The sequence below is a fragment of the Monomorium pharaonis genome, chromosome 6, assembly GCF_013373865.1.
Source record: "Monomorium pharaonis isolate MP-MQ-018 chromosome 6, ASM1337386v2, whole genome shotgun sequence".
Lineage (NCBI taxonomy): Eukaryota > Metazoa > Arthropoda > Insecta > Hymenoptera > Formicidae > Monomorium > Monomorium pharaonis.
In genome coordinates this window covers 17,000,008-17,025,343 of record NC_050472.1, presented here as the reverse complement: position 1 = coordinate 17,025,343, position 25,336 = coordinate 17,000,008, and the positions used below count along the sequence as shown (strand labels likewise).

General features: G+C 33.8%; 1 protein-coding gene and 2 long non-coding RNA genes across 7 annotated transcripts in view; 1 reads left to right on the top strand and 2 right to left on the bottom strand.

The window, feature by feature from the left end:
* Positions 1 to 2,347: 2,347 nt before the first annotated feature.
* On the bottom strand, positions 2,348 to 8,852 carry LOC118646228. Of its 3 annotated transcripts, XR_004963758.1 has the most exons (8): positions 8,748 to 8,852; positions 7,949 to 8,089; positions 7,663 to 7,850; positions 6,832 to 6,943; positions 5,310 to 5,369; positions 3,082 to 3,273; positions 2,761 to 2,877; positions 2,348 to 2,502 (listed from the first exon to the last, which is right to left on the bottom strand). It is a non-coding gene; the product is annotated as an uncharacterized LOC118646228 (long non-coding RNA). The 3 variants fall into 3 exon arrangements; XR_004963757.1 differs by having other exon boundaries at positions 7,949 to 8,827; XR_004963759.1 differs by lacking the exon at positions 5,310 to 5,369 and having other exon boundaries at positions 7,949 to 8,820.
* LOC118646229 lies at positions 5,834 to 6,825 on the bottom strand. Its single transcript, XR_004963760.1, has 2 exons — positions 6,350 to 6,825; positions 5,834 to 6,218 (listed from the first exon to the last, which is right to left on the bottom strand). It is a non-coding gene; the product is annotated as an uncharacterized LOC118646229 (long non-coding RNA).
* A 14,380-nt stretch (positions 8,853 to 23,232) lies between the features above and the next one.
* Positions 23,233 to 25,336, top strand: part of LOC105833803 (solute carrier family 35 member F6) — a 160,908-nt gene continuing 158,804 nt past the window's right edge. For all 3 annotated transcript variants that reach the window (XR_004963756.1, XM_036288691.1, XM_036288690.1), the window contains exon 1: positions 23,233 to 23,617. Coding sequence is in view for 2 of the 3 variants with exons in the window: in XM_036288691.1 (XP_036144584.1) it covers positions 23,535 to 23,617 (83 nt within the window). In the remaining variant the exon portion in view is untranslated. The remainder of the gene's footprint in view (positions 23,618 to 25,336) is intronic.

Genomic DNA, 25,336 nt, shown 5'->3' with positions numbered 1-25,336 from the left:
TGATCTTTAATTTTTGAATATTCTTATTTCAAGATTCTTTCCGAGGACAATGTTCCTTTTTGTGTAATTAATAATAGTATGTTAATAACCATGGATTAATCTGGAATGACCTTTTATATTTCATTAGGCTTATTCATCATCAGAATCATGTTGATAATTATGCTAATACAATAATCAATGTTCGTAACAAAATTACAATGATATCTATAATCTATAAATTTGTATTTGCAATTTGTTGTCTTCGTTAATGAGACGTTTTAAGGAATAGGAATTGGTGGGGGTATCGTCAAGAGTAGAACATGGTATGAAAGGAGAATGTATTGTCTCGAGAATTTTGAGATATCGCGGTCTTGAGTTTGGGCTGCAATCTACTCTTCTGAGCGCTTTCTTCCCAGAAGGATTTTTGAGCTTCTGAATTCGTATTTTTAAGTTCGAGGTCGTATAATATCTACATAACGACGTATGCAGTTCCTTACAACAGACCCTCAGCGTGCTAGCGACTTTGTATATTTTCAGGTCATTTTATAATGACTTTAGCGTATTTCAAAGTCGTTCGAGATTGCCATGAGTGCTTGGTCTCGATATGTCAAAAGTATAACTATTATACTTTTCGTCATATTGGAATATCGTCTTAGATTGCAGATTTATTATTGGGTCATAAAGATTTGGAAAGGTAATGGAGAAGGAGGATTAGTCGTTTGTCGGGAGGTTTAGGATGAGTCATCAAGGGAGTGGTTCTTGTGAGAATCTGTATAGATTCAAGGTTCCGAAATAATAAGTTCCAATGGATTCTCTTTGACGGAGGAGTCCCTTCTTTTGTTATTATAAGAGCGAGATCCAATAATATTTAATAATTTGAATTAGGTCCAAAATTATAGTATTTAGGGATTTATTATTTTGGCCTTCTGAACGTGGTCATCCGAGTTTGATCGTATTTCTTAGGTTTGTTCTTTTATAGATAGAAGACATTAACGTGCGTTACTTATAAAGAAGATTAGTTCTGTTAGTAAAATAGTTTATATAGAGGAGAAGTGACGTCCTTGTGAGAATCTGACTCCTTTAGTCCTGAAACAGAGGAATATAGCTGAGATTTTAAAGAAAAGGGGAAAAAAAAAGAAAATTTTAAGACGACGTCACAACCTATTGTAGATCCGGCCTTAAGGCGCAGGTCCAATGGAGATCCGTAACTTTAAACCGTAACCATAACTGTGGGGCCTTCGTAAACCGTAACCATAACTGTGGGGCCTTCCGTAAGGGCCTGCACACACGAATTGACTTAATCATAACAGTAAGATTTCGACCAATCACGTACTTGATTCAGCCGGTTACGACAGGTTACGGTTACGTTCGCCCAATCCGACGCGTCAAATGGTTTGTTCGCGTCGCCAGGCCCCGACATGCTCCTACTCACTCCAACGCATTCTAATAGATTGGCGTCATCGGAATCAACGTATTGGAGTGCGTTGGGGTGAATAGGAGCATGTCGGAGCATGTGACGCGAACAGACCTGAAACCTTATATTATGGTTATGTCAATTCGTGTGTGAGGGCCATAATCAAAATCACCTCCTATTGTTTACAATGAGAGTCCGTAATCTTAACGTAACGAATCGTTATCCGTATTATCCCAGATAGCACAGTGAATTTTTAAAGTATTCTTCAAGTTTTCTCCTTTCCTGAATTGTAATTCTTTAGGAATTCATAGAAGAATACTATAAGAATGATTGAGGAAGTTACATGCACCAAAGTTCGAATTCTTGAGATCTTCTTCAAGTATTCATACAGTATTCAACTTAGAATTCTTGAAAACTTCTTTAAGTATTCATACGGTATTCAGCAGGTGTATACTTTATGAATTCAAAGGGAATAATGTTTATAATAGATAAAGAATTGCAAAATAACCACAAAATAATCATAAAATACACTAACTAACAATATCATTACACTAATATTATAATTTCTCACTCAACAAAATACATGCTATATATACATGTATACAATAATAATACTGTTGAGTGGTAAATTATAATATAGACGTAATGTTATTGTTAGTTGGTGTATTTTCTGATTATTTTATTTAGTTAGTTGATGTTCAGTAAATAATACTCTTATATACAAATAAAATAATTAAAATACATTTAATTTTATTCATTAAAATTGAATTGTGTATAGGCAAAATAAATAAAAGATTATTACTTTAACTTACTTAATTTTCCTTAAAAAATGGACTTTATGCAAATACATTCTTTTTACATGCACATTTCTAAAAAAATCTATTTGACAGGTAAAATAGATCCGAGAGAAAGTAAAAATTATTAAATAAATTGCAGACAATGTATCAAATTTTATTAAACGTTTTATTCTTTATGTACTTATATACATACATATATTTTAATACTTTATTTAAATTTTAATAAATAACAGTTTAATTAATAAATCACAGTTTCTAATACAGTTGCAGATGGCTTATTAATTGTTTACATTCTTATTACAAGTCGTGCATCTGTAAAAATTACAAATAAAATGTCACACATACATTCCATCGAGAAATGATGACCGATCAATTTGACGTCGAATCGATGTCGAATTCATTATCATTTCTCATTGGGATGTACACACATATACATACAATAAAATGGATTTTCTCTTTATTCTTCAGTATATATTCATTTATTTTAATTTCTTCAAATGTACGATTTATTGCGACTTCATTGCAGCAATATTCGAAATCAAGAAATTAAAATTTTAATTAGTAACTCACGTTGATCCTCTTTTTTCTCTGCTTTCTTTTTTCGATCCGATGCATGGTTTAACCACGATTGTATTGCATCTTCCATCGTTTTAAGATTTGCTGATGTATGCACAGACGCCACAGATTCTGTAAACGGATCAAATATAACTTTACGTAGAATAAACTGTTTTGGGAGATAAATATGCGTGAAGAAGCGTTGAAGAAGTAATAAATTTAGAAATTATTATTTCTTATTTTGGAAGATGTTACATATATATGTACACAGAATTGGCAACAAAATATATTAATTAAATATTAAAACTATGAATGCTATACTTTTTTACGACTTACCCAGAATAAGTTTTGAAGTAAGAAAATCTTTGAATCAAATGGTGTTTTTTTGTCCGCTCCAGGAATATTTCAGGGCTAAATTATCTGTCATTAGCCTCTTTATTATTCGTCTTACATACTCCCTAGCACCGTTTATATTATTTTCATCATCCATGTCAAATGATGCAACATTTCTTTCATCTATAAAGTCGTCTGAAATTAGAAAAATATAAAATTCTTCTTACACTGTTACTAGTGTTACTTTTTATCAATAGAGATAATAAGCTCTTCAGATTGTTATAGTGTAAATCAGACAAATATTTTATTAATATCGTGTTAAGACACAAACTTCAATAAATTGTATATTTAACATCTTAAACAATTGCGTTAAAACACTAAAAATTTAGAATGAAAGTTGACATTTCTGGAAACTTCCCACATAGAAATTGGCATCCAGTGGATGTCCAATGGACGTCCATTAAACTTCCATAGATCCATGGGACGTCTATGTCCATGGTGGAAGTCAGATGGACGTCCATTAGAGGTCTAGTAAACTTCCTTAGCTCCATTGGAGGTTTACCTCCATGGTGGAAGTTAGGTAGACGTCCATTAGGGATCCAGTAAACTTCCATGGCTTCATTGAAGGTTTACCTCCATGGCGGAAGTTAGACAGACGTCCATTAAAGATCCAGTAAACGTCCATGGCTTTATTGGAGGTTTACCTCCATGGTGGAAGTTAGATAAACATCCATTAGGGATCCATTAAACATCCATAGCTCCATTGGATGTTTTCTTCCATAGTCTAACTTCCATCATGGAACATTATTTCCATGATGGAAGTTAGACAGACGTCCATTAAGGATCCATTAAACTTCCATAGCTTTATGGAACATTTATTTTCATGGTAGAAGTTACCCAGACAACACGCTTGCCAGAATAAAAACTTTAAGAAGACTTTTTAAAGAAAACATTTAGATATCTTGAAAATAATGTCCAAATGGTAACATTTATCAGAGACGTCTACTAAGATAGGTCTTTGAGATATCTCATGGAAGAGTTTCATTTAAGTTTCTTGAAAATGTTATCCTTATAATATCACAGCTAAATGATATCAGCTTAATATCTCATAAAAGATATCACAATGCTGTCCGATTTTTGAGCCGTCCATGCGCGTCGTAGTTGACTCAGAAATCAGACAACACTATAGCATCCTGAATGAGAGATCTATTTGATATTTAAAAAAATTATCATAAAGATAATGTTTTAAAAAATAACGGTTTGTCTACAATTACTACGCACCAAAAAATGCACAAAATCTAAATTTATCATGTACTGAATACAAAAACAGAATAATAAACTATTTAATTTTTCTTAAAATATATGATCTATATGGTTAAAATTATCTAATTAACCATTTGAACGCTTCAAAGTATTAAATACTATACAAAATAGATCGCAATTTCCATCAAATTATTAAGGTTATGGAAAAAGATAAATTTAACAATGAAATTAATAAGTAAATAAATTAATGCTATTTATTTTTAATATGTTTCGCAAAATTTAATTGCTTTTATAAAAAATAATATAATTGCGTCAGTTTATAACATATATGTATATGTAGACAATAACAAGTACCCATATCGATGAGTCAAATTGGCATAGCAGATAGAGTACAAGGTTTGTAATCCTAAGGTCCCGGGTTCAAAACCAGAGGCAAGTAAGAATAAAATAAAATAATATAATTTAAATTTAATTAATTAATAAAAATTTGTCCTAAATTTAGTATGTACTGTTGATAAAAATAATTTAAAAGAAATAAAATTTTTATTTTAAATTTTTATTTTGTCAATCATCCATCGAGGCTCCGTGAAGCCTCTATTAATGATCCACGAAACGTCCGTAAGTCATCCATCGAGGCTCCGTGAAGCCTCTGTTAATGATCCACACAACGTCTAATAGACCTCTTTGACGACCTCTGAAGGTCTAATAGACGTCCACAGTGCGGAACTGTGGATTTCTAATGGCTCTATATTGGACGTCTAATGGACGTCCACTGAAAGTTTAAACTTCCATGGCAGACGTCCATTAGACGTCTACTGGAGGTTTCATTTCTATGTGGGTTATGTTTTAATGCAAATTAGAAAGGGAATATAATTATTAAAATTGACTATTGTTTTAAAAGTCGAGAATATCTTGCAGTATAGTAATAATATGTTTATTTTTGAATTACAATATAACAATTGTCTCACCTTAAAGTGGAATTAATATTGATTGAGACAATTCTGTTTCTCTTTCGAACAAATTGGCATCTGCACAAAAATTTAAATAAATGATAGAACGGCAGTGTCTACAATGAGATCTTAAGGGGATGCTAAACTGCTCGTCAAACTTGATCGAGGTCGATAATGTAGAGTCATTTGGGCACGTTATTAACAAAATTTTGTATGTATTTTTTTTATAGATTTAGAAATCCTTTTCCAGAATTAATTGTGGGGAATTTTTAATTCTGTAAATGCAATAAAAAGTTGTACATTGGAACAAATTGTACAATTCTGACGATAAAACAGATAGGATCCTCTTAAACACCGAAAACTTTTTTTCTAAGGTTTCTAGGCTCATTCTAAAAGCACACTATTGTTCTTTGCTGAAATGCCAAGTGCGCCCCATGCTTATTTTATACGTACAAAGTCTAAAACTTTTATACGCAGCCAATGTTTTCACGAGTCGACTACAGAAGTCGATAACAAAACTATAATTTTCTAACTTTCTTTCGTTTTTTGTATGAAATCGATTGCAGCGCACCGCGTTATTATCTGTACTTTAATTTTGGAGAAGGATTTTCAATTCCATGCAATCAATAAAAAGATTTCGGTGTCCGAAAATTAATGATAAAACAGAGCAGTTTAGTATCCCCTTAAGATGTAAGATTTAAGAAATTGAACAATCACAGTCGATTCAAATACTTTTCAAGAACGAAATAAAATATATCTGACTGTTCGACAATAGAATTTAGTGAACAAATGTTTTTCTTTAATTAATAATTTTAATTAATAATTTAATTAATAATTAAAAAGAAAAAACAATTCCTCAATTGTTATAAAAGTTAAAATTTATTAACATTTGTTACCACTGCCGTCTCGCATTCAGTGCAGTAAGGCCTGGTCTACAATGGATGTCGTAAGTCGTATCGTAAGAAATTTAACCAATTGTTCACTTTTCTTCTCAAAGATTAACTATGATTGGCTAGATTTCTTACGACACGACATCTATTGTAGACCAGGCCTTAAACCTAGATGCAAGAACTGCGTCGTAGTAATAGTGTCGCAGGAAAATTTGTCGCAAGTGTCGCTAGACGAATGTCTACAATAATATAATTTACGTATCAACACACGCAAATTGTCAAAGCACTTCTAGCGCCAACGTGCTGTGCTATTTATATATTGGCTGATTTCATACGACATATTTGTCGCAGCTTTCGCAGTCGCAAAAAAGTTGAAGTTGACTCAACTTTGTGCGACAAAGGCTCTTGTGACTGTGACAGCCTGCGACATTCTCATACAACGTGCGATACAGTCCTTGCGTCTATTGTAGACGAGACTTAAAGTTTAATGCGAACTAATACTTTTCAATCCCTTTTTTTGCATCAGAAAGCAGAATTAAGAAGTATTCAAAATGTCAATACTTTTTAAATCTTTTTAATCCGACATTTTATGCAGGGATGTATACCTTTATTGGGATAATGGAATGAATCGAAAGTCATGTTCTTCTTACCAATATATACAAAATGCGATGTCAATGGCAATGTATCTAATTTGGACTTAGTGCAAGATACCGATGTCTTTCGATATGTTAGTGTGTTTATTAGTCTTTGGTGGATTATTATCTGTGAATTAAGCACACATGAAAATCATTGTGATATAAAAAATATGATATTTCAATAATTCCTAATAGTACATAATATTTACTGGATGTCAAGAAAAGTCTGTGGACAATTGGACATTCAGTTAATTTATTTAATAAACTTTGTGTGCTGTTAGCCCGGATCTACAATAGTGTAGTAAGCCTTATGCCATAAGGAATTAACCAATTATATTCGATTATTCTTCTCATATTCGATTATAATTGGTCAATTTCTTATGGCATAAGGCTTACTACACACCTATTGTAGATCCGGCCTTATGGATAATATCATTAAATCTATTATTATATAATTCAAAATATTGATATGGAATTATATAAAATAATAAAATGACAACATAGAAATTCTTACAACAAATTGAGAAAGAAAACAATTGTACCCAATTTAATTAATATTTGACCTCAACTTGATAAAAATATTCAATCAATATTAAAATAACAACTAGTACAGACATTTAAGGGTTACAAAATACAAAAATGGAATTTTACAAAAGTCTTAAAGTTTAAGACTAATGTTAAATAATTGCGCGTGTACTAACGCATCAATTATTAGATATTAATTTATACTTTACATTAATATTATTAATTTTTATAATCTCATTCGTGCAATTGAAACGTTTTTTGACAATTGAAAAACTAGCCTCGATACATATACATATACATATTCCACATGCATAACATTACCTTCGGATTCTGAAGATTCCTCAATACTATTGCAACTACTAGTTTCGTCGTATTTTGGATTTTTTTTCGCTTTCGTTTTTGGGGCAGCGACGACTTATTATGACTTGTGTATTGTTCCTAGAATATTTCGTCCTGAGAAGAGTATCCTGTACATTGCTGCTCGAAATTTTTGGAATCTTGATAGCTTTCTGCAAAAAATTATAAAAATAATGAATTTATAAAAAACCATAGAAGAATGCAGATATTACAAGACTTTGATTTGTAAAACTTTTAGATTCTTACTCACCGAATGGTCCAAACAAACAAACGTAATTGTGTATCTTCCAATCCGATTTGTATGGTACCTTTTTTTTTATCCACATTGTAAGCATGGCATTCTTTTCAGTAAGCCAATGGATAGTTTTATTAATTTTATTTACCCAGTTATCTGGGATCGTTTGAAACCAATCATCAACATGAACGACATAAAACATTTGTAGCCAATTGTTAATTTTACACCATCCTTATACTTTTATATTGATCACAGAACAAATATACAAATGTACAGATATACAGAATAATATAAAAGAAAATTTGAGATTTTTAATAATAATAGTTAATTACAAATTACTTTATTACTTATTTCAACATTAAGGAATGTGAAATTCAATAAGTCATAATTGCATATATTATTATTTAAACAAAGCCACTACGAGTGACTTTTATATAATATAATACTAATTAAGATTTTATGTCCATGAGTATTTTATAACATTCAAAAGGTTATAGCCGTCGGTCAATATTTATTAAAAGGTTATTAACAAAAAGTTTTATGGAATTAATGTTAATTATGTTCTGACGTGTTTAATGCATAGAGATATATCTCTATGATGGTTTAATGTAATAATTAATAATTAGAATAAAGAATCATAATGTGCATGCAATTATTTTGAGGTTAATAATATAGTAGCAATTTGTAGAAATGTATATATATTATTAAAAATATGCTTCAACCACATTCAATAAAACGTAGATACAAAATAATCCTGCACAAATCTTACGCATTTACTTGCTAGATAATTAATATTGCTATGAAATATACGCACAAGCGGCATGAGGCACGATCACCATGGCACGAGGACGAGAGAGACGGATGGATCATGAATCTAAGTCGCGGGTCGCGGCACGGCACTCGCACTCTCGCACATGCGTGAATTGTAATTCATCAATTGAATTCTCAGAGTATTCAAAATTTGAATCGCGAAGTATTCATTATAATGAACTTTTAAGGAATACTTCAAGACGAACTGATTATGGCTAATTCTTTACGAATTCTTCAGACATTCATTTTTCTAAATCTGTATGTATTCTTGAAATGAATTCTCTATGAACTTGTATTCACCTATGTGCTATCTGGGTATTAATACATCGATTTTAACTTTTGTGTTTCTCAAAGTATAAAAACTTAAGTATTTATTACTCTATAAGCGTATTATATTATTAAATATTAAGTAACATTTTAAGTGTATTCTTAAAATATTAAATGTACATTTAACCCATACAGCACGGGGAATTCCCGGGGAGCTCCCGAGGAGCTCACAAAATTTTTCATAAGCTCCATTTAAGCTTCCAAAAAATTCGCACGGAGCTGCTATATCCGCTTTTGAGAGCTCCTTGAGAGCTTCATTTGAGCTCGCAGGGAGTTTATAAATCATGTTTTAAAAGCTCCCTGCGAGCTTCAAAGTAATTCCCGGGAAGCTTTTATACAAGCTTCCTGAAAGCTTCATCTAAGCTTGCAAGGATTTCAGAAATTGTTTTAAGAGTTCCCTGCGAGCTTCAAAATAATCCTCGGAAAATTTCTATACAGGGAGTCCCAGAGCATACTGGTCACTGTTCATAAAAAGGTAGATGGGATCGAGATGAACATAAAAGTTCAATATATCATTGTTGTGGGTTTGGTCTGCTAATAATCGAGATATAAATTTTTTTAATTATGCGAATGAGAGCGCGCCTTACGCGCCGAAGGAAGGGCTCGAGCCGCTCGAGCCATAGCACGGCCTACTGTTTCAAGCATTGGCTGCCGGCGGCGGCGGGGGAAAGAAGGAGAAGCGTGGCGTCGTCGCCGTTCCCACGTCTCGCCGCACCGCGCCTAAGCTCGCGTCGATGGCTGCTACGCACACTCGCGATTACATGACGAGATTATAAATTATTAATAAAAATAGGACAAATTTAAATCTTAATAAACTTTTGTAAGTAAGAAAGTCGAAAGAGAGAAAGCGATGGAAACGTATGGAACCTGCAAATAATATAATATTTGCCGCATCAAATTCTCTCATCGTTTTTTATGGAATATTAAATTAACGAAGATTTATCACGATTGATTCTTTATACATTATCCTTTCGTAACCATCTTATTAGAAAATTACGAAATGCACGAAATACTATCCCTAATATGCACTCTTTGTAAAATAACACGATGGAAAAATATTCACGTTTGATCTGACGACTTCAGGATAAATTATTCGATGCAACTTCTACGGTAATTATAGGTAATTAGAGATCAATGTTATGTCAAGTATCGTTACTATGGTTAACTAGAAAGAATTTTCTCTTGTATATGATAGAGAACTTCGAATTTCTTCTATCGTTAATACATTATAAGTCACTGAAAATCTGTCGTAATTAATAAGCGCTGCTATTACATAAAAAAAAGAAAAAGATTTCAAAAAGAAAGTAATAAGTTCGGCCAATGTTATTTGTAGCGAAAAGAAAAAGGCCATTTTCATACTCCTTCAGTTTATGAAAAATAAGTGACAGCGTTTGTGGTGTCTAGTAACTTAATAATTTTGCAATACTTGGTTTGTTCGCGTCGCCATGCCCCGACATGATCCTACTCACTCCAACGCATTCTAATAGGTTGGCGTCATCGGAATCAACGTATTGAAGTGCGTTGGGGTGAATAGGAGCATGTCGGAGCATGTGACGCGAACAGACCCACTGGCTGTGGTCCACTTGACGCTACAAATGCTTCGAAGAGTTTGATTGACCAATCGAAACAAAGATTTTTACAGATTGACCAATCAAAGAATGCTTCGAAACTTTTGTAGCGTCAAGTGGACCGTAGCCAATGTGCCATGAATTTTGCACTTTCATTTTATTCTTATAATCAAGACTTTTATCGTACAGATGTGTACGATTTTTTCACTAATTCTATTAAACAGTGATCTGTGTGGTCCATTCCCAGGGCCCCTATTCTTGAATTCATTCGCAAGAGAAACGTATTCGCAAATTCTATTCTTACAGAAAAGTTGAAAATTTATTGGCTATCGTATGGCTTTCAACCAATAAACTTGCAACTTTTCTGTTAGAGCGGGTATTTGCGCATACGTTTTCTTGCGAATGAATTCAAGAATCGAGCCCCAGGTAGCAAACTCACGTCATTTTGACGTCCCAAAATGGTCATTTACTGACTATTCTTGACGTCACGAAATGACGCCCTTATGACGTTAAAATGACGGTCGAATGTCACAAATTCCTGACGTCATGAAATGTACCGTATTTTGACGTCATGGAATGACGTGAACAATATATTGTCAAAAAGATCTCTAAAAGATATCCTGTTTCTGAAAATAATAACATAAAGAGACTTTTAAAAGGTAACATATAATGTCACCCATACGAAGAAAACACTGAAAATAACACTTAAAAAAATACTCAAGTTGAGTATAATTTGGGGTAAGGGGTAAACACTCAATTCAGTGTAAACACTCAACTTGAGTGTTCGCTCTTTAATTTACTTTTAATTAGAGTGTTATTACTCTCAACTTGAATGTTCGCCATCTAATAGAGTGTTAATTCCAATGTTAATCCTAAATTTAAGAATAACACTGAAATTAACACTTAATTAGATGGCAAACATCCAAGTTGAAAGTAATACTCAAATTAATACTCAAAGCCTGCTAAACACTTTATAGTTGAATGTTTATTTTAGATATTCGTTTTATGTCCATTTCTACCAATGCAGATTAATTTTAATCTCGGTTGAACTTGCTTTTCTTGCTTTTGTTGTTATTTAACATTTTCTAATCCAATGTTTGAGAGTGCACACTCAATATTAAGTGTATACCTTCAACCAATAGATGTTGAGTGTACATCCCCAACGTTTCAGTGTTCACACTTTATGTTGGAAGTATACACTCATTTATTGAGTGTCATATCCATATGTTAAGAGTATACTTTCAAATATTCAGTATTTAAATCCAAACTTTGGTATGAACACTCAATCATTGGGTGTACACACTCAATGTTCGAATATAAACACTAAATCTTTAGTGTAAATACTCAAGATTTGAGCGTATACACTTAAATTTCGGAATAAACTCCCAAAATCGAGTATTAACACTCAATTTTGAGTGTAAACTCTCAAAATTAAAGTGTTTTTTCCGTAAGGGTCAGAATGTTAACCAATGCGTCGTTTTTTGAGAACAGAAAGATATCATGAAACTGATATCTAAAAGATTTCTTAAATCGGATATCTTTAAACTGCAACTAAAGAAAAATAAAATAAAATAAAAATTACATTTTTTTTAAATTATTTTTATCAACAGCACATACTAAATTTAGGACAAATTTTTATTAATTAATTAAATTGAAATTATATTATTTTATTTTATTCTTACTTGCCGCTGGTAGGTTTGAACCCGGGACCTTAGGATTACGAACCTTGTACTCTAGCTGCTACGCCAATTTGACTCATCGATATGGGTACTTGTTATTGTCTACATATACCTATATGTTATAAACTGACGCAATTATATTATTTTTTATAAAAGCAATTAAATTTTGCAAAATATTAAAAATAAATAGCATTAATTTATTTACTTATTAATTTCATTGTTAAATCTTTTTCCATAACCTTAATAATAAAGGATAACATTTTCAAAAAACTTAAATGAAATTCTTCAATGAGATATCTCAAAGACCGCTCTTAGTAGACGTCTCTGATAAATGTTACCATTTTGACATCATTTCTAAGATATCTAAATGTTTTCTTAAAAAAGTTCTTTTAAAGTTAAATATAATATGCTTATAATATGCTTATGCCTTACGCCTTAAATCTCATTGTAGACACTGCTTTAGACCGTGTCTAAAATACGTCTTAATGACGTCTTTATGTCCCGATTTTGGATGCGTGCTGTCTGGAAAAATAATCGTCAGATCATGACTGAAATATGACTACGAAATGACGTCACATCATGACGTCAATTTTAGGTCATGTAAAAAATGGTCATTTTGACGACATATGACCAGATATGACCATTTTGGGACGTCAAAATGACGTAGGCTTGCTACCTGGGTTAGAAAAGAAATCTAACCTCTTTCTGTTACTGTAACTACTAAAGTTTAAATTAATCAACTTTAATGCTAGCGCCACACTATGCGCGTATTCGCGATTCGTAATTCATAATTTGCGATTTATCTGACCACTCGACCAGCGAATCAGTGCGAATGACGAATCGCGCATGATGAATCAACGAATTTTCTCACCAAACTATTCATGAACGTCAGATAAATCGCGAATTACGAATTACGATTGAAATTTGACGAATCAGAACAAAGTTTTTAAAACTTTTGCTTAATTTACTTGCTTTGATTGGTTAGATTTCGTTCCAATCTCAATCTCAATCGTTATGCTAAGACTCCATGTATACGGTGAGCTCCGGCAAACGCATGCGGTGACCAATCAGAATTCAAGTGCTTGCTGTGACTTGCCGGAACCCGACCTGCGCCTGGTTGCTGATTGGTCACCGTATGCGTTTGCCGGAGCTAACCGCAGACATGGAGTTTTAGCATTAGTCTGATACGGACTTTACGGATATCTTTATCGCCATTATAGACTCTTTAATAGGTTATTAGTCTTTCAACTTCTTACGTTTATGGTTATGGTAACGTTATTTCTATTGGACCCGCGCCCTTACTCTCGTTTTGTTAGGCCTGGTCTACAATGGATGTCGTAAGTCGTATGTAAGAAATTTAACCAATCATGTTCGCTTTTCTTCTCTCTTTCTTCTCTAAGATCAACTATGATTGACTAGATTTCTTACGACACGACTTACAACATCCATTGTAGACTAGGCCTTAGCGCAGATATCAAGCCTTGTACGTTTTGTCTGGGTCTACTCGGAGCAAACCCAAGCAGACCAACGCACTCTTTAGACCGAAGGCAGAGAACGAGACGTAGGTGTCGCAGTTATAGTCGTAAGCCTCGTCTACAGAAGTCGCAAGCAGTCAGTTGCGACTTGCTACAGCCAATGAGCGCCTTGTTTCTAATTAAAGCTCGACAATCATTGACTGTCGCAAGTCGCAACTGGCTGCTTGCGACTTTAGTAGACGAGGCTGTAGGGTAAGGCCAAAAGCAGAGAACGAGACATAGGTGTCGTAGTCGTATTCTTAGGGTAAAGGGCCATCTACAATGGAGTGTTTTAGCCGTAACAGCACTAAACTACGGCAATGCTGTCTAGAATAAAAACGACGTAGCAATAACATACAAGCCGGCCATCAAAGAAAGGCGACCAAAAACTAATCCCGAATGCCCCAACGCTCATCGTAAGCACGCAATGAATTGGCTCAATGTCTGCTGTAGGCTGTAAACAGTAAAGCAATACGAAGTGGAGACATTTTCTACGACTACTGCTACGGTCTACGACTCTCCATTGTAGATGGCCCTTAAAGCCTCATCTACAGAAGTCGCAAGCAGCCAGTTGCGACTTGCGACAGCCAATGAGCGCCTAGTTTCTAGTTAAAGCTCGACAATCATTGACTGTCGCAAGTCGCAACAGCTGCTTGCGACTTCTGTAGACGAGGCTTTATCCTACGACTACGACTGCGACACCTACGTCTCGTTCTCTGCCTTTGGCCATACCCTATGACTACGACTACGACACCTACGTCTCGTTCTCTGCTTTCGGTCTTAAGACCATTACACAATGCCAGGCAACAGGCAATAGGAATAGGAAATAAAGAAAGAGAGAAAGAGAGAAGATCCTTTCTCTCTTTCTCTCTTTCATTATTTCTGTTCCTATTGCCTGTTGCCTGGTATTGTATTTAGGGCCATTCTACAATGGGTGCTTTTCATTTAGTAACACAAGTCGACACAAGCATCGTTCTATCTTTTTTTTATGTTCAATGAGTAACAAAGATAGAACGACACTTGTGTCGACTTGTGTCATTAAATGGAAAGCACCCAATAATCGCAAGTCGCCAGTTGCCTTTTGCGATCGCCAATGAACATTGAGCTTTACGTATGGAGCTCGATGATCATTGGCTTAGTTTACATCGTCAAAACCTTAGTACGCGTATTAAGTTTGGTGCGCACCAAAGCCTTAGTACGAGCGCGTTTACATCGAATGTACTAAGCATGTACTGTGAAAAATATAATACAAATTTAATTCATGTTGATGTCTCCTACTAAGACATTTTCACACCGGTTTTTAGATTTTAGCACTGAGGTTATGCTCAATTGCTAAATTCTTTCTAAAATGCGTTTTATGCGTTTACATCGACATTTGTATCACTTGGTACGCGTATCAGTTTAGTACGATACTCCTACTTGATACGCTCGTGCCAAATTGATCCGGCAGCGTTTACATCGTGCGTACTAAATATTTAGTACGAATTTGATACGAATATGGTACCTGATACGCGTATCAAATGCACGATGTAAACTAAGCCATTGATTGTCATAGAAAGCAACTAGCGACTTGCGACTATTGTAAAATGGCCCTTTGGCCCTTAATAAACGAATTGTATGTGTGTGAAAACCTACACAATGCCAGCCATTGTAACTTATAGCGTCCATAATGCATTTGAGCATGCGCAGAGAGGGCAAGTATCATGATATATCTTTTTCTTTCGCACAGATCTTGAACTCACTTTTAGTGCTGGCATTCCTCCTCCATGTATACAGAATGTCCTAACGCATATGGGTCAATACTCGTAAAAAGATAAAAGGGATCGAGATAAACATAAAAGTCCAATATTGTTTTGGGTTAGGTCTTTGGTTAGGTCTTAGGTTAGGTCCACCAATAATCAAGGTATTAATTTTTCAAATTATGCGAATGAGCGCGCCGAGGAAAGAGCTCGATCCGCTTGAGCCATAACACGGAAAAAATCCATTATAAATGTTTGATAAGCTTTTATTATTTACTGTTCACAATTACGATAGAAATTAATTAGATTATTTGAGAATTCCATACGTTAATATTTCGATTATTTGCAGACCTAACCCAAGACAATATTGGACTTTTATGTTCATCTCTATCCCTTTTACCTTTTTACGAGAATTGACCCATGTGCGTTGGGACACCCTGTATATACTCAAAGATCCTACGCCAACCTATTAGGCCGGATCTATAATAGGTGTAGTAAGCCTTATGCCATAAGAAATTGACCAATTATATTTGAATATAAAAAGAATAATCAAATATAATTGGTTAATTCCTTATGGCATAAGGCTTATTACATTATTGTAGATCCGGGCTTAGAGTGCGTTGGTTTGCTTGGGTTTGCTTTGAGTAGACCCAGAACAGACAAAACTAACGATATTTTTGTCTACGTCTATGACTACGACTGTCTTAGGGTGCTTTCCATTTAGTAACACAAGTCGACACAAGCATCATTCTATCTTTTTTTGTGTTCAATGAGTAACATACATAGAACGATACTTCCCAGATAACACAGTGTCTTCTTAAAAAATTCATAAAGTAGTCTTCCTTTCTGAACAGTAATTCCTGAGGAATTCATAGAAGAATACTTTAAGAATAACGTAGGAAGTTACATGCACCATGATTCGAATTCCTCAGGACTTCTTAAAGTATTCATATAGAATTACTTGTTGGAATTTCTCAGAACTTAAAATATTTATTAGGACTTCTCCAAGTAGATATCTCAAACGAAATTAAAAATTTATTTTCAAGATTTCTGATAAATGTTTCGATTTTTATAATATTGAAACGTTTCTCAGAAAAATTTAAAAAATAAAAAATTTTTATTAATTTTGTAAGAGGAAGAAGATTATACCATATTTCAGCTAAGCCGTAGTCGTACCTGTTAAAGCATGTTTAATTTCTGTACCTGAAAAAACGGTCTCCCATCCAAGTTAACCATCGCCAACGTTGCTTGACTTCGAAGACCGTACGCATCCTAACGCCCTGTGATGATCCATAAACACTTCCTGTTTATGCATACATATTTGTTAATATATTGTTTTGTTAATTATATATAGCGCATTTCGTGTATAAAAGTATAAATTAGCATGTATTAATCGATATATAATTATAAAAATGTAATTGAGTTATCCAAACACTCGAGTAATTTCTGATGAATACTCAAAGTATTCCAAATAATAAATCGCGAGGTATTCATTGCAATGAACTCTTAAGGAATACTTCAATGTGAACTCATTGTGGCTAATTCCACAAGAATTCTTTATGTATTCATTTTTCTACTTTGCTAAGTATTCTTTAAAATGAGTTCTTTAGGAATTTCTATTAATCTCTGTGTTATCTGGGTTCTGTCGACTTGTGTCACTAATGCCCGATTTCTTCATGTCCAGTTATCTTGCGCTTAAAATTATCCAGGAGATAAACTACCAGATTCATGCACGTGATTGGTTAAACTTGATATTTATCCTCCGGATAATCCTTTATTGGACTACATTCCAAAACGTCCTTTTCGAAGAAAATTTTACTCGATGTAATGTAGGATACGTTACGTGTACTATTTTGAGTAAAATTTTTCTCGGAAAGGACGTTTTGGGCTACATTCCAAAACGTCCTTTCCGAGGAAAATTTTACTCAAAATATATAGTATACGTAACGTATCCTATATTACATCGAGTAAAATTTTCCTCGGAAAGGATGTTTTAGAATGTAGCCTTGGAATGTAGTCTTGGGAAGTGAAGAGAAATCGGGCATAAATGGAAAGCACCCTTAGGGTGCGGTCCCATGGAGCGAATTATGCGGAAGCGGAACGAGCGGATCACCAATCACAGGACCGTTTCGACGGAATCTTTGAAAGAGTTCTATCAGAATGATCTCGCGATTGGTAATCTGCTCGTTCCGCTTCCGCATAATCCGTTTCATGGGACCGCACCCTTAGAGTCAAAACACAATACATGGCGTAATGATTAAAGCCAAAGGCAGAGAACGAGACGTAGATGTCGCAGTCGTAGTCATAGCGTAAAGCCTCGTCTACAGAAGTCGCAAACAGCCAGTTGCGACTTGCGACAGCCAATGATTGTCGAGCTTTAACTAGAAACTAGGCGCTTATTGGCTATCGCAAGTCGCAACTGGCTGTTTGCGACTTCTGTAGACGAGGCTTAAGGCAGAGAAAAACGTAAGTCGTACATGTCGTAGTATACTATTCTAGACTCTAGAGTAGTAGTATATTACGACTTACGTTTTTCTCTGCCTTACCTTATGACTATGACTACGGCCGGTATTCATAGTCGAATCTTAAGGGCCATCTACAATGGAGTATTTTAGCAGTAACAGCACTAAAACTACAGCAATGCTGTCTAGAATAAAAACGACGTAGCAATAACATACAAGCCGGCCATCAAAGAAAGGCGACCAAAAACTAATCCCGAATGCCCCAACGCTCATCGTAAGCACGCAATGAATTGGCTCAATGTCTGCTGTAGGCTGTAAACAGTAAAGCAATACGAAGTGGAGACATTTTCTACGACTACTGCTAACGGCCTACGACTCTCCATTGTAGATGGCCCTTAATGGTATATCCACACAAACTTTCATAAGCGCATAAGCATATACATAAGAAAATTGATTGGCTACAAGAACTTACATAAGAAAATAGACCAATCGAATTCCTTATGCATATGCTTCTGCGCTTATGCAAGTTTGTGTGGATATACCATAAGGGCCATCATACACGAAGGCTGCGGTCCACTTGACGCTATAAATGCTTCGTAGCGTTTGATTGACCAATCGAAACAAAGATTTTTACGAATTGACCAATCAAAGAATGCTTCGAAACGTTTGTAGCGTCAAGTGGATCGTAGCCTTTGTGTGTGATGGCCCTAAGACAGTCGTAGTCGTAGACGTAAGGGCCATCTACAATGTGTTTTAGTCGTAACAACGCTGAATCTACGACCATGCTGTCAATAATATAAACGACCTAGCAATAATATACAAGCCGGCTATCATAGAGAGGTGGTTAAAAACTAACCCCGAACACCTGAACGCTCATCGTAAGCACCCACTAAATTGGCTCAATGTCTGTTGTAGGCCGTAATCAGTAAAACAGTAAAGGGCCATCTACAATGGAGTGTTTTAGCCGTAACAGCACTAAAACTACGGCAATGCTGTCTAGAATAAAAACGACGTAGCAATAACATACAAGCCGGCCATCAAAGAAAGGCGACCAAAAACTAATCCCGAATGCCCCAACGCTCATCGTAAGCACGCAATGAATTGGTTCAATGTCTGCTGTAGGCTGTAAACAGTAAAGCAATACGAAGTGGAGACATTTTCTACGACTACTGCTACGGCCTACGACTCTCCATTGTAGATGGCCCTTAAAGCCTCATCTACAGAAGTCGCAAGCAGCCAGTTGCGACTTGCGACAGCCAATGATTGTCGAGATTTAACTAGAAACTAGACGCTCATTGGCTGTCGCAAGTCGCAACTGGCTGCTTGCGACTTCTGTAGACGAGGCTTAAAGGGCCATCTACAATGGAGTGTTTTAGCCGTAACAGCACTAAAACTACGGCAATGCTGTCTAGAATAAAAACGACGTAGCAATAACATACAAGCCGGCCATCAAAGAAAGGCGACCAAAAACTAATCCCGAATGCCCCAACGCTCATTGTAAGCACGCAATGAATTGGCTCAATGTCTGCTGTAGGCTGTAAACAGTAAAGCAATACGAAGTGGAGACATTTTCTACGACTGCTACGGCCTACGACTCCCCATTGTAGATGGCCCTTAAAGGGATATTACAATAGGGAATAATATTATTATTACCAAAATACCAAGAATATGGGTTGATTATTATTTTTTAAAAGATACAAATGTATAAATACTTTTTTGTAAAGATTTAATGATCATACAGACCCATCAAAAGTAAAAGATTAATTACTAATTAATACAGACCTATCAAAGGTAAAAGATTAATTACTAATTAATCTTTTATTTTTGATGGATCTATACAATCATTAAATCTTTACAAAAAAGGATTTATACGTTTATATCTCTTAAGAAATAATAATAATTCTATATTATTTTTGGTATTTTGGTAATAATAATATTATTTCACATTGTAATATAATCAATACTATTATAGAAAGACTGATCTGAGATTATTAATTTAGAATCTTTACGACACAAATGACTTTAGTGTTAAATTAATTAATAAATACAACTTTGGTTTTATTTATTTACTTATTTAATTATTAAAGTAAACATGTAGTAAATATCACATAATTTTATAAGAAAGATAATCTTTACATAGTAAATGCAGTCAGAATTAAACAGCAAAGACAGTTTACAGTAACTCGTATTGTAAAGATCCTAAATTAATAATCTCATTAAAGTTTAATATTTAGCACTAACGTCTTGCTGACCTGTCATCTCCGCGAGGTTATTTTGGTCTTTTATACACCATCTGTCACAATCACGGTTCTGCACTACACGCATCCCATGCCCCATGCTACTCCCGAAAGCACCACAGTGTTGTCAACTTCAGAAATAAATTTATGGATTCTAGAGATTTTCCATCATTGCCAACATTCTCCCCTAGTTTTTTATGGATTTTGGCTTCTTACCCGCTATTAGCGCTATCAGCATCAGTTTATCCTTGTTTTACTTTTAATGAGTAATGAAGATGGACAGATGCTGGTAGCGCTAATAGCGTCTCCCCGAACGCACTCATTATTGACAGCATGGTCGTAGATTTAGCGTTGTTACGACTAAAGGTGGAAGCACATAAAATTACAGGAGCCATAAGGCAGAATGCAGAAGCCATAGCGCATGCGCTATAGTATTACATTTTGCCATGGACAGATAAAGGGTGTTTACGATAATGGGTATCCGAGTAATTTTCTCTAGGACCGAAATATATGATAAGCACAACCATCTACTATCATCATGATTCGTGACAACTCAATGCTGTCCGGTATAGCCAAATCATCACGAGCAAGTTGCGAGTTCCGTGAGTTTGTAGCAGGTAACCTAAAAAGTACGACATAAATAATTTGATTATTACAATTAAAAATAATCTGTTTTTAATGTATGGTAAGATTATTAACTTCATTAAAATAGTAATTATATAACACAATCATGTATTTTTAAAGTATTGTCTAAAGTAATATTAAAGAGATTATTTTATTTACAAATATTTTATTTATTAATTTGTCTATCAAGTTTCTTTATTATAACGTATATCTAACGCATATCTAACGTATATCTGTTTACAGTATATCTTAATTTACTATGCACTTGTATTACAAATTAAAAAAATTTATTGTAAACATTATTATTAGTTTCACATTAGTGAAATATTCATGCATAATATTTATACATAAAGATATATGATTTTTTAAAATAATGATAACACCATGCAACTTATCATTAACAGTTGTTACAAAAAAGAAAAATATTTATACTTAAATTTTTATTTTACTTGTAATCTAAAAAATATTATTAATAATGATTTATTTAGTAATTTTACATAATTTATCTCATTTGTTTCAAAGTGTTAACACCATCCGTTTAATAAAAGCTGACTTTTCTAATATATATGTTAGTTAATAATAAATAATAACATTTATTGAGAATCAATGTTTAATTAAAATATTATATTAGGTTTTGAAATAATACCATTATGATAGAAACTTGATAGACAAAATAAATATTTGTAAATAAAATAATCTCTGATATTACTTTAGACAATACTTTAAAAATACATAATTGTGTTACATATAATTACTATTTTAAAGTGAATAATTTTATCATACATTAAAAATAGATTATTTTTAATTGTAATAATCAAATTATTTATGTCGTACTTTTTAGGTTACCTGCTACAAACTCACGGAACTCGCAACTTGCTCGTGATGATTTGGCTATACCGGACAGCATTAAGTTGTCACGAATCATGATGATAGTAGATGGTTGTGCTTATCATATATTTCGGTCCTAGAGAAAATTACTCGGATAGCCATTATCGTAAACACCCAAAGTAATACCATAGCGCATGCGCTATGGCTTCTGCACATTCTGCCTTATGGCTCCTGTGTAATTTTATGTGCTTCCACCTTAAAGGGCCATCTACAATGGAGAGTTGTAGGCCGTAGCAGTAGTCGTAGACAATATTTTCATTACGTACTGTTTTACTGATTACGGCCTACAACAGACATTGAGCCAATTCAGTGGGTGCTTACGATGAGCGTTTAGGTGTTCGGGGTTAGTTTTTAGTCACCTCTCTATGATAGCCGGCTTGTATATTATTGTTACGTCGTTTATATTATTGACAGCATGGTCGTAGATTTAGCATTGTTACGACTAAAACACTCCATTGTAGATGGCCCTTAAAACACTCCATTGTAGATGGCCCTTAAAACACTCTATTGTAGATGGCCCTTTAAAGCCCAGTCTACAATGAGTCGTTGGTCGTTGGTCGTAAGAAATTTAACCAATTATGTTCGGTTATTCTTCTCTAAGATCAACTGTGATTGGTTAGATTTCTTACGACCAACGACTAACGATTTATTGTAGACTGGACCTAAGTAATGAAAATATTGTCTACGACTACTGCTACGGCCTACAACTCTCCATTGTAGATGGCCCTGTAGACAAAGCTTGTGCTTTGTCTACGTCTACGACTACTACTATCTTAATCATTGGCTTAGTTTACATCGTGCATTTGATACGCGTATCAGGTACCATATTCGTATCAAATTCGTACTAAATATTTAGTACGCACGATGTAAACGCTGCCGGATCAATTTGGTACGAGCGTATCAAGTAGGAGTATTGTACTAAACTGATACGCGTACCAAGTGATACAAATGTCGATGTAAACGCATAAAACGCATTTTAGAGAGAATTTAGCAATTGAGCATAACCTCAGTGCTAAAATCTAAAAACCGGTGTGAAAATGTCTTAGTAGGAGACATCAACATGAATTAAATTTGTATTATATTTTTCACAGTACATGCTTAGTACATTCGATGTAAACGCGCCCGTACTAAGGCTTTCGTGCGCACCAAACTTAATACGCGTACTAAGGTTTTGACCATCGACATATAGAATGGACTGAGCATTGCGATAGGCAAGCGCGCGCCTGCTTTAGAGTGAGAGGTACTACACCTGAGGCCTATGTCTGTCTCTCTTGCAAGCTTCTGATTTGTTATTTCGTCCTCCTCCGTGAATGGAGGGGGACGAAATAACAAATCAGAAGCTTGCAAAAGAGACAAACATAGGCCTCAGGTGTAGTACCTCTCACTCTAAAGCAGGCGCGCGCTAACCTATCGCAATGCTCAGTCCATTCTATATGTCGATGGTTTTGACGATGTAAACTAAGCCATTACGCCATGTTTTGTGCTTCGGCCCTTAATCATTACACCGTGTTTTGTGCTTCGCAGTGCTTCGGCCCTTATAGCAACAATTTGAACCAAAAATTTTACTAAGATAAAAGTGTGGAAAATTGAATAATACTTTAATTGAATTAAAATCAGAATTGATACCAAACCTATTTAATATACTGAATCGAATTCTTTTGATATATGTTTGATATAGGTTATGTACATGTATGATCAAAACTTGAGTATCCATTTAGTGATTGTATTATTTATCTGTTATTATTTGTCATAAATGACAATGGCATGGTCAAATTATCAACGTATTTTAGCTACGCTTCAAATAATTACAGGCTCGTTTAATACTTTATCAGTTAAGTAAGTATTTATTATAAGTATGAAAATTAATTTTCTACACACACACACACACACACACACACACACACACACACACACACACACACACACACACACACACATATCACACAAACATAATAGCAATAATAATGTAATTACATATATACTTTAGTAGAATAGTGACATCAAAAAATGACATTATATCAGTTTTTTATTATTTTTAATTATAGACTATAACATTATTTTTTAGATCAGCTGAAGATGTTATTTTAAAGACATCTAAAGTATGGTCTACAATACATGGAGTAAGCATAGAGTAAGGAGTAAGAGTAGTAGTAACAATTTGCCATATAATTTTCTACAATTTTATGAAACTAATAGCATTCTTTACAAGGTTTGCAGCTATTCCTGCGCTTTAACTGGCCAAGCATAAGTGTAAAAGATGGAGTAGGAATAGGAAATAAAATTAATTTATTTTGCTTACATCCTTACGCCTATTGTTACTTCTTACACCATGCTTGCTCCATGTGTTGTAGAACATACTTTAAAGTTATTTTTTTTTAACAATTATGTTTTTGTAATGATGTGTTCCTTTAAAAGGTTTTGAGTTTTTAGTGACTTATTTTGTGATAGTTAGCCATAAAACAATGAATAATTGCATATTGTATTTTAAAATTAATATAGAAGATTAGAAAAGTTATTTATCTATTCTTTTATTTTTTTTTAACAGCAAAAACATTTTTTCATAAGTTATTCCACATACTATTTGGTACATGTGGAAATCAATAAAAAATTTAATTTATATTTATAAAAATATAATTTGATTGTGTACGTTTCTTTTCTTTTTGACATCTATTGAGCTATAATTAATAATAAATTTATTATTTATACATCAATATTAAATGCATACATTAAATGCATGTTCATGAAGTGTTAGTTTCGATATGCTCTTCAAGATTAAACAACATTAATGATGATTGACAGATAGATGGGTGACTTTTTTTTATTATAGAAGTTTTAAGCAATGCTGTAATAAATGTGACTATAATTCAAGTCTGACATAGGCGATAAACATTAGGGAAAATATGAATTTTTTTCCAGTCATATATTAGTTATATTGTTACTTCTTACTCCATGCCATCAATAAGATTTGAGATAATGATGTCTCATGAATGTGGCATAATAATATTATTTTTGGGTCTGAGATTTAACTTAGGATATCTAATTTGTAAAGTTTACTGTTATTGTGATGTCATCATTTTGTGAAATTCACAGTTATTGTGATGTCATTTTGCTACTTAGGATAGAAAAGAAAATAATATTATGATTCTCTATTTACAGTTTATATTGTAACTTTAACTTGCAATAATTAATATCAATATTTCAACTTGAAAATGATTACATTTGTCAATATGATCTAGACTCAAAATTATTAAGTATTTATTGTTTAAGATACTATTTATAAAAACATTATTATCTATTATGACACATAATGAAGCAAACACCAATGGGGATGTGATAATGAGTCCCTTTTTATATAAAAATAACTTTAAAAAATTGGTTTATATGTTAAAATTTGTATATATGTTAAAAGCTGTGGTAAATCTTAACAAAAGGGGACGCAGCTTCAATGACTCTGACCTTGACATATGTCAAGATTACCCTGCTTAGTGATGTTCAAGGGATTTTAGTCTGCACTCGTCCTTTGTTAAAAAATTATAAACAAAAAAATTTCATAAT